At 33.5% G+C, this 10,402-nt stretch overlaps 1 protein-coding gene across 10 annotated transcripts in view; it reads left to right on the plus strand.

The window, feature by feature from the left end:
• Pphln1 (periphilin 1) overlaps window positions 1–10,402 on the plus strand; it is a 109,709-nt gene that overhangs the window by 38,473 nt on the left and 60,834 nt on the right. For 9 of the 10 annotated variants that reach the window (XM_048802559.1, XM_015493437.2, XM_048802560.1 and 6 more), the window contains 2 exons: window positions 1,465–1,629; window positions 4,124–4,185. In XM_048802559.1, the coding sequence (XP_048658516.1) occupies window positions 1,465–1,629; window positions 4,124–4,185 (227 nt within the window). The remainder of the gene's footprint in view (window positions 1–1,464; window positions 1,630–4,123; window positions 4,186–10,402) is intronic. The other variant, XM_048802562.1, reaches the window with a different exon arrangement.

Raw genomic sequence — 10,402 nt, forward strand, 5'->3', positions numbered from 1 at the left:
GGGGGAGAAACAAACACAAACACAGAGCATTAAAAAAAAAAAAAAGGGCCTCAACCACTGAGCTACATCCCTAGCCCTTATCTTACACTTCAATAATCTAATGCACTAAAGAGGGAAACCAGTTTTTATGTCCGTGGAAAAATTATTTTGATTTTTTTGTAGCTTTCAAATAGATATAAACTATTAATTTTTTCCTTGTAATTGACAAATTTCTTAATCATTTGAATGTTATATAATAATTTAATAACAATTCAATAATTATTTTGACTAATGCTAAGAAGTAATATAAGGAAGCACTTTAAGGAATTGAGTTTTTTTTTTTCTTAAATATACATCTGCAAAGGTAGTAATCAGTGTAACAAACATTTTTGAGCAGTTAGTGTGTGTTAGATACTGTGCTGACCACTTTTCATTCAGTTTCTCATTTAGTCTTCACAGCAGCTCCAGGAGGTGGGTATTAGTAGTAATTCCATTTTGTAGATAAGAAACTGAGGTTTAGGATGTGTAAATAACAGATCTTTATGTTTCTTTTTTTTTATATTTATTTTTTAGTTTTAGGTGGACACAATGTCTTTATTTTTTAATTTTATATGGTTTTGAGGCTCGAACCCAGTGCCCAGTTCATGCCAGGCAAGCACGCTATCGCTTGAGCCACATCCCCAGCCCCAGATCTTTATGTTTTATAAGGCTTTTTTTTGGAATCACAAAATCACCAAGCTTTCAAATTTCTTGCCCATGTACTATACATGTCCTAGATCAGATCACAGATACATGTGTCATAGCTCTCTGCTTCTAATTGTTATTTCACATCAGCTACCAACCTAAGACAATGTTCTCCCTCTGTCAGATTCCCCAAGTCCAACACTCCTCCCTTACTCAGTTGCTAAAATGTTAAAACATCAAGAATAAAACTAGTTCAGATTTTGTGTTAGCTTTTATTTTGCTTCCAAACTTGTGAAGGCAATGGCTTGCCCCTCTTTATTGCTGCTGGAAAAATAACAAAATGCTTCCTTCCTTGTAATCTTTTTAACTCATTATCATCTCCCTGTTTGCTGTTGCTTATGTGTCAAAATCTTGCGTTTTTTTCTAAGTAGACTAGTTCAAACAAGTAGATAAAATGTGTGTGCTGCCATGTTTTATTTCTAAATTTCTTAGGAAATTAAGGGTAGAGCTAACATTTTTACTGTCTGAAGTTTATTTTTTATTAAAATGATAATTTTTTTCTTATGATTGATTTTTCCCATTGTTGCACGTTATTTTGAAAACTTGGCTTTGTTGAACAGTTTTAGTTTCTTTAATTCATGTGAAGACTTTACTATTATATTCATGTTTCATTAATGCATTTTTGTTTATACATTTAGCCTATTTGATAGAGGATAAAAACTCCTGTGCTTTTAAAAAAACAGTTCCAAAACCAAGTAGAGAAATTAGTGATTTTTATATATTTCTTTTTGTCTGTTTTAGGATGGCTACCATAGAGTAGTTAATATTGTGCCAAAGAAACCACCACTGCTAGACAGACCTGGTGAAGGAAGCTACAGTAGATATTACAGTCATGTTGATTACCGAGAATATGACGAGGGCCGCAGTTTTTCTCATGATCGAAGAAGTGGTCCACCTCACAGAGGAGTATGTAAATTTCCCCCATGTACTAATTGTTATTTCTTATAAGTTAAAATTCATGTAATAAAAATTTATGTGACAGCCATGAAAGCAGTTGATTAACACTTCCTGCTGATGCTCTGTTGAATTTTGCTGGAGCTGTCAAATGGGAACTAGTAGTCAAGAATCTTGGGGTGTTGGACAGGGTGGGTAAAAATGCTCTGGATAGCTCTAAATGACATTCATTCCAACTAGCCTGCTTTTTAATCCCCTTACTTGTCAGGGATTTGTAGAACCATATAAAGATAATCTGTTGCCTGGGTGCTTAAGTGATAAGCAGGTGGTTACCATGTCTTACTGGATGAACCCACTTGAAATTACTTTCATTATTTTCATCATGATGAAATGCTATGGGTGAAGTGGGTTAAGGTTGTTGATAGTCTCATTTTTGTTATAGTTCTTAAAGTTAAGGTTGTTGACCGTCTCATTTTTGTTATAGTTCTTAAAGGCTATTTTCTAATTCAAATTAGAAAGCACTTAAAACATTGTTTCATATAGTAAGCACTTTAAAATGTTAGCTGCTGTTATTACTACCGCAATTATGATTTATTTCTCTTGATCTAGAAGTGTGTATTAAGGTTACAGTAATTTGTTATTAACTTGATTGAAACTGTTCTTTGATGCAATTTCTCTGTTCTAGCTTGCATACTTACAGTATTCTTCTTCCAGACTGTTTTCCTACCTTTTATTTTTTCCCCTTCCGTACTATATATAATATGGTAATTAATTGAAATATTGAAACACTGTTTATAGTAAAATTTGACCTCATATTGGCCATTGGATTATTTTCCATACTTTACACTTGAAGGAATGGAGGTAAGGCAATTTACAGAGGATAGTTATCTTATGGGAGCACAGTTCTCTATTATATAATACTGATTTTTGACAATTCTAAAGTGGTAACAACACTATTCAGTATTTTCTTGTTTTCCTAAAGTTTGAGGTGTGTTATAGATTCTTTCTTGTCTTAGAATTGGTTTTTATTTTGTTCAGCTTTTAAATGTCATGCCATTCCTTTAGGAAGGGGGTAGTATGTGTTGAAAAGTAAATACTACGTATTATCTCTCTTTTAGTAATACTGGAATTTGCCATCAGAGCCATTCTTCAGTTATTCTCATGGAGAAACAGTTTGTCCCATAGTATAAAAATGTGTTATCACAAGCTGGGTATGGTATCATATGCTCTCAGTCTCTATTTGTGAGACTGAGGCAGGAGGGTCACTGGAGGTCATGAGTTCTGAGACTAGCCTGAGCAACATAGCAAGACCCTGTTTCAAAGAAAGAAAAAAGTTATCCCTTTTATCAAAACTTTGTGTGACCATTAAGTCTAGAGGGAGTTTTGTATTTATTGGACTTGTGTTTTAAACCTCACGAACATGATTTTGCCCAAAAAACTTGTAGCATAATGTTGCTTCAATAGTAGTACTTTTGTTTTATATTCTTATAAATCATGTTTGTTGTCATGCTTTTTTTTTCTTTAAATTTTATTCAAACAAACAATAAGTACATTTGTGATCCTAGGATTCTCCTGACACTAATTCTTATTTGGAGTTGATTTATATAAATTAAATTGCTCACTTGATCCAATATTTTATGATAGCTGTGAAGTTTTGTTTTTATTTAATGTTGAGAAGGAAAATGTTAGGTACATTTTACTTATGGAAGAATAAGGAATATAATGTTAAAGAGGAAGATGAAGATATTACATGTTATATTCTATGTGTCATTCTAAAGTAATTGGGTATGAATTACTATTTGGCTTCTTTCTATATATCTATGTAGTTATGTCTTAAAGGACAAATATGATTCATCTGTTTAAATTTAGTGCCACATATTAGTCTAATGTAGTTTTGACAATTTCTTATTATATAGTTTCTAATTGTAGTTTTTTGATGAGGCATAAGATGAAAAATGAAAATTTGAACATGAAAAGTTGAAAAAGTAGTAAGTTTAGGCTGGGTTTAGTGGTAGAGTACTTGCCTAGCATGCATGTGGCCCTGTGTTTGAGCCACCTGCTCACCCCGCCTCCAAAAAAAGTAGCAAGTTCTTCATTGAGCTTGAATCTGAAAATTGATGAGAAAACTTAGAAAATGAGAAATGTATGCATCAAAATTTATACCTGGTCCTCAGAAGCCATTGACTATTATCATATGGTATGTGTGTTTTTGACAATAAGCCTATGTGGGTCTGTCAAGGAAATAATGTAATTTTTTAAAAAAGATAAATGGAACCACAGGTTCTTGGTCTGTTTATTTTTAGTTGTTGAAATGGATAACGTGCTGTATCTTTTTTATTTTTAATTTTCTTTTTTATGCCTTTAAAGCTTTAGGAAGATTTAGAAAAGTGTTTTTGTCTTCATAGTGTTTTGGCCTTAGAGGTTAATTTCCGTAATACTGTTAGACATATTGAACATGATCAAAATAATATAACAAGTGTCCAAGTAACTTTTTTTTATGTTACAGGATGAATCTGGCTATAGATGGACAAGAGATGACCATTCTGCAAACCGACAGCCTGACTACAGGTAAAAAGATAGAAATAATAACATAAGTACTTTGACTTTTAGATTTGTGCTGTAGAAATCTAATTTTAAGGCACATAGATGAAGTATTTCATTAGGATTTAAAATTTTGAAAGCAACAAGCATTATATTCTTTTTGTGACTAATGTGACCCATAACTAATGTTCTATATCTATTGGCATTTTGTAATTGATAATAAGGATATGATTAGAATAATGAATTATTAATGTATTCTTGCAAGTTGTTAAATTATTCTTAGAGTGTGGTATGGATTATGAGGTTTCAGTTTGCTTAATTAAAAATTAAGCATTTTTTTTCAGAAGTATCCTGAAAATACTTGAATCCATACAAAGTGTCTTCTATTTTTTATAATTTTTTATGGGTACCTATTAATTATACAGAATAGTGAGTTTCTTTATGGCATATTCATACATGCATAAAACACAATTTGGTCAATATTATTCCTTAATACCTCCTGTTACTCTTTCCTCCTCCCGCCCCTGGCCCTCTTTCTCTATCTTAATGGTTTCCCTTCTACAAATTATCACCTATTATAAAGTGTTCTCTCTATTGCTTTATTTTTTATTTAAAAAAAATTTTTTTAGGTTGTATTTGGACACAATACCTTTATTTTATTTATTTTTATGTGGTGCTGAGGATAGAACTCAAGGCCTTGCACATGCTAGGTGAACACTCTATCGCTGAGCCACAATCCCAGCTCTTCAATTGCTTTATTTTGATCAATAAAATTTTGATGGGAAAACACATTTTGCTCAGTCATTTTTAGTTTGGGTTACATATAGAGGGCATCTAATAGAACAGTTGGTGTAATAAAAGTGACGGACAGTTTAGCCAGGTTATAATTTGTTTTCATTTATTTGTTTTCTAAATATTTTACAGTAGTTGTAATGAAAGTTGTAAATGGAGTCCTTTATGAACTCTTGGGGAAAAGAACCACAATCTCATAGAGTATGGCAAGGAACCAAATGCCACAACTCTATATATGCCAGAAGTAGACAGTAAGATTAAGTGGATGAGATTGTTCACAGGACAGCAGCTGGCAGGAACAATAGCTTGGTAGCACTAATTCCTTGATCTCAAATTCCACCTAGCAATGTGATAGGCAGAGAGAGATTCAGTGACCCAAAGAACCCAGGGTCAAGAGCTCAGTACCTTTAGTAGTAAGTAGAAAGCAAGCGAATCCTCCTTTCTCTAGGAATGAGCAGCCATTTGATAATCTTCCTGTGGCTACCTTGATCTATTTAACCATTTCTGTAACCATCTACGGAAATTGCTTACTATCAGTGAGTAGTTAGGTCTTGCAATTTAGTATACAGGCAAATTTGTGCAGGGACATTCAGATCTCATGGCAGATTCTCTCCCAAGAGAACCATAAACCATATACCTCAAATTGTAAAACTGTAGAAATGTACACAGCTACAGTCAAATAGAACAGCAAAACACTTCAGAAACAAACCTAGGTATATTTAGGAGTTTGGGATTTGGCAACAGTGGCATTCCAAGCAAATGTGAAAGAATGAACTTTTCAAAAAATAGTGTTCAGACAAATATTTGAGAAAATGTGATATTGGAAGTCTGGTTTGTCAAAATAATATCTAATGTAATTAAGACCTTTATGTGAAAAGTAGATGATAAAAACAAAACTTTTAAAAATTTGGATTAGCTTATAGTTTATTTTTCTTCCCCAAAGAAATGGTTCTTAAATTTATTTTAGTTGTATTTTTAGCTTTCTAAATATTTTCTGTTAATCTTATTATTTTTTTAAATATGTATTTTTTTAGTTGTAGGTGGACATAATACCTTTATTTTTATGAGGATTAAACCTAGTGCCTTGCATGAGCCAGACGAGTGCTCTGCCACTGAGCCACAACCTGAGCCCTGTTAATCTTATTTTTTCCCATTTTTTAAGTGTTCCTTTGTCTATTGAATTTTTTATTAATGAAATAAAATCATATATGGATCCTTAGTTGCTATAGCCATCTTAACATCTCAGTATATATTTTTCTGTATTTTCTCTATATTCATAAGTACTTAGAGTTTCTGGTTATTAATAAATTCGTGTTAGCTGGGCACGGTAGTACATTCTTGTAAGCCCAGCTACTCAGGATGCTGAGGCAGGTGCATTGCAAATCAAGGCCAACCTGCGAGACTTGGGCCCGACCTTTTCTCAAATAAAATTGAAATACGTAAGATGAGTTGTGGCTCAGTGGTAGGGTGCCTGTGGGTTCAATCCCCAGTACCAACAACAAAAAAGATCATGTTAGGGATCACGTTATACATACTTTTCTCTACATTACTTTTGCATTTAGTGCTTGTAGAAATCCCTTCAAGATATTTGACTTAACTTTAATTCTTTTAAGTGGTTAAGTAATAGTCCATAGTGAGACTATACTAAATAATTTGGCTAGTCACTCTATTTACAGTACAAAATGTTGGTGCAACAAATCCTAGTACATGATATCTTTATGAAACAATAGTTTAGTTTTTATGAGACTGATAGCCAAAGCAGAATTTCTAAAGATGTCAAAGGCATCTTTATTATAAATTTTGATAGATGTTGTGAGTTTGCCTTCTAAAAAGACTGTACCTTCCCCCTACCCCTTTTTTGAAATCTAACATTTAACTTGGGTAATTATTTTTCTTTCTTAGTTATTAATATAAGTAGGGCTTTGAAAATTTCCTTTAAGCCAGCTGCTAAGACTGTATTCCATGATTCTGACACATAGTAATTTATTTTGGTTCTGACATGTATATTCTCCCTACCTCCCTTGAGGTTGATTGAATCCCAGGGCTTCACACAAGTACTTAGAGTTTCTGGTTATTAATAAGCACATGCTAGGCAAGTATTTAACTAGTGACCTATATCCCAGCCCTTTTTATTTTATTTTATTATTTTTAATTTTGAAATAGGGTCTCAGTAAGTTGTTGAGGCTGGCCTTGAACTTGCAATCCTCTTGCGTTAGCTTCCTGAATTGCTGGGATTACGGGTGCACACCAACACACTCAATTTGTTATTTTACTTTTAAAATCCATTGGTTATTAATAGTTCATTAGTGATCAGTTTTCTTAACTATACCAGGGGCATTAAAACAAGGTACAGCCTCTGTCTTCAGGATATAGCATTCATACTATATGATATGTTTAGTCATTTGTTAAATATTTTTTTGAATATTATATGTCAAATGCTCTTCTATTCCCTGGGAGTAAGAAGGTTGTACCTTCAAGTTGACTACATCTTAGTAAATTATGGATAGTAAGCAAATAATTAAATAGTTGTTATGAAGAAAAGTAAAGCAAGGGATGGCATAGAGAGTGCTTGACTACCCACACCTTCCTATACTTGCACTGTGTCCAGTTGTCTTCAGTAATGTCTTGGGTTTTGTTTTGTCACAGAAGCTACAGCTACTACTGTCTGACATATATCTGGCTGTTTGTAAGCTATTCTCTCTTAGGTGGGCTCATGAAAAATTTCCTACCTAAAAGACATTGTGAATAGGAAACAGCTGTTGTTTTAGGAAAAAAAAAATTGCATTATAAACCCTGCAAAGACAACAGTTGGGTATATTGGTAGTGTTCTCAGCATTTAGAAAAGCCATAATAATCAGTAGTTTGGTTTTGTGTCAGTGGAGTATACACAGCAGTTCTTTTTATTGTGGGGAGAAAAGATGAGAACAATTTTAAAGTTTACAGAAAAGTTGCAGGAACAATTCAAAGGGCTTCTGTAATCAGTGACTACATGAATATTTTTAGCAATGCTCCCAATAATCTGTCCTATGGAAAAAAATATCTAATATGGGTTTGTAGATCACATTTTGTAGACTTCTTCAGTCTGGAACACTCTTTCCTTGACTTTTATGACTTCTTGGTTTTGGTAAGATAAATACTGGGTAGATTTTTAGAAAAATTATTTTTATAGAGTGTTCCTCAGTTAAGTTAGTCTGATGTTTGTTTATGATTAGATCCATGTATGTTTTAATTGGAACAGTCCCTTAAGTGATACTGTGTTCTTTAATTGCTTGTTGTTAGGCTATTCATGTTGTTGATTTGTCCTCTTTTTGCTGTTGTTGACTTTTACCACTTGATTAAGATGAAGTCTTTAAAGTTTTTTCACTATGAAGTAACTCTCCTCTCTGAAATTAGTGGAGATACTTTGAAACTGTGTGATTATACCATTCCTCATTCTATTTCCACCTACTAGTTTTAGCAGCCAGCAGTGGTTTTTTTGCCTGAATTAACATTGTTATGGATATGTTTGTGTTCCCCGAAGTTCATATGTTGAAATTCTAACTCCTGTTGTGATGTTATTAGGAGGCCAGGCCTTTTAGGAGGTGTTTCAATGGAAGAACCCTCATCGGTGGGATTAGGGCCTTTAATAGGAGACACAAAAACTTGCTCACATTCTCTCTATTCTCTTCGATATTGAGGTCTCACAAGAAGAGATGGTCACCTTCAAACTAGGAAGAAAGCCCTCACCAGACACCAGATCTATTGGTGTCTTGATCTTAGATTTTCCAGCCTCCAAAACTGTGAGAAATAGTTTGTTATTTAAGCCACCTAATGGCTAATTTATATTAGTACCCCAGACCCACTAAGACAAACATGATGGTTTTTGAATTCTCCCCCACCCCCTGCCCTGACCTTGTGGAGGTGGGTTTCGAACCCGGAGTCTCTCATATGCTAGGCAAGTACTGTTTCACTGAGCTACAGCCCCAGTTTTTAGTGTGATTGTTTTGAATGGGTGATTGTGAAATAACTCTGTTCTGTATTAGATTGACATTCTGCTATAAGGAGAATGCCATCTCTGTATCCCACTCCCTTAAACAAACAAAACTTTTTTTATATCAGTATGAACTCTTAGATTCCTATTTTATTCAGTGCATTATAATTTTCTACTGTTGTTATTTTTATGCTCAGATTTCACCAGGGAAAGTTTTTCAGGTTAGTTTCTGTGTGTGTGTGTTTTTTAATACATAAAATATGCCTTTTTAAATATTAAGTCTATAGTTCATGGGCATTAATTATATTAACAATGTTGTGCAACCATCACTACTATTTCCAAAACATTTTAGTCACCACAAACAGAAACTCTTTGCTCATTAAGCAGTAATTCTTCATTTATTCCTATCCCTAGTTTCTGGCAACCACCAGTTGACTTTTCTGCCCCTCTGAATTTGCCTTTTCTAGATATTTCATGTAAGTAGGATCATACAAAATTTGTTCTCAGATGCTACTTGGCATTTTTAGCATAATGCCTTCAAGGTTCTTCTATATTGTATCTGTCACAACTTTTTATGGATGAATAATATGGGTGTTTACAGCATTTGGTTTATCCATTCATCTTCTGATGGACATTTGAATTGTTTCAACTTTTGGTTATCGTGAATAATGCTGCAGTGAAAGCTGGTTTAGACATACCAGTTTTGAGTCAATTCTTCAGTTCTCCCATATGTATAGGAATAGACCTAACGGATCCTTTGGTAATTCTGTATTTGGCTTTTTGATGGACTGTCGAGCCATTTTTCTCTGTGGCTATAGCTTTTTTTTATTCCCATGAGCAGTTATGGAGGTCCCCATTTTTCTTTGTTCTTGTCAACACTTGTTATGTTCCATCCCCCTCTGTTTTTTTCCCTCTAAATAGCCAACTAATAAATAGTGAAGTGTTATCTTATTATGGTTTTGATTTGTGTTTTCCTAATGACTAGTGATGCTTATTGTTTATGTATGTCTTCGGAGAAATGTTTATTCAAGTTCTTTGCCCATTTTTTAATTGAGTTGTCTTTTTGTTTAGGAGTTTTTATTTTGCTTTGTTTTAAATTCCGGATATAAAAACCTTATAAAATAATATACTTGCAAATATTTCTTCCATTCTCTAAAATGAATTTTCCCTTTATTAATGTTCTTTGAGGCACAAAATTTTAAAATTTAAAGCCTGATTTATCAATTTTTCTTTTGTTTCTTATGCTTTTGGTGTCATGTCTATGAATGCATTGCCAAACTAAGGCCATCTACATTGTTTTGACATGCCTACATCATTCTTTGTTCACTTCCTTACTTCTGACATAAATTGTCTCAGGTTCTTAGACTTTCTCTGTTTTGGCCCTGAAATCAGCTATTCCTCCAAAGAGCACAGGTTCTCTATAGTAGAGAGTGGTGTTTTGAAGCCAAGATTGGGCATTAGATGTGCAGAAACACACACCCA

Source organism: Marmota marmota, unplaced genomic scaffold (assembly GCF_001458135.2).
Source record: "Marmota marmota marmota unplaced genomic scaffold, marMar, whole genome shotgun sequence".
Classification (NCBI taxonomy): Eukaryota; Metazoa; Chordata; class Mammalia; order Rodentia; family Sciuridae; genus Marmota; species Marmota marmota.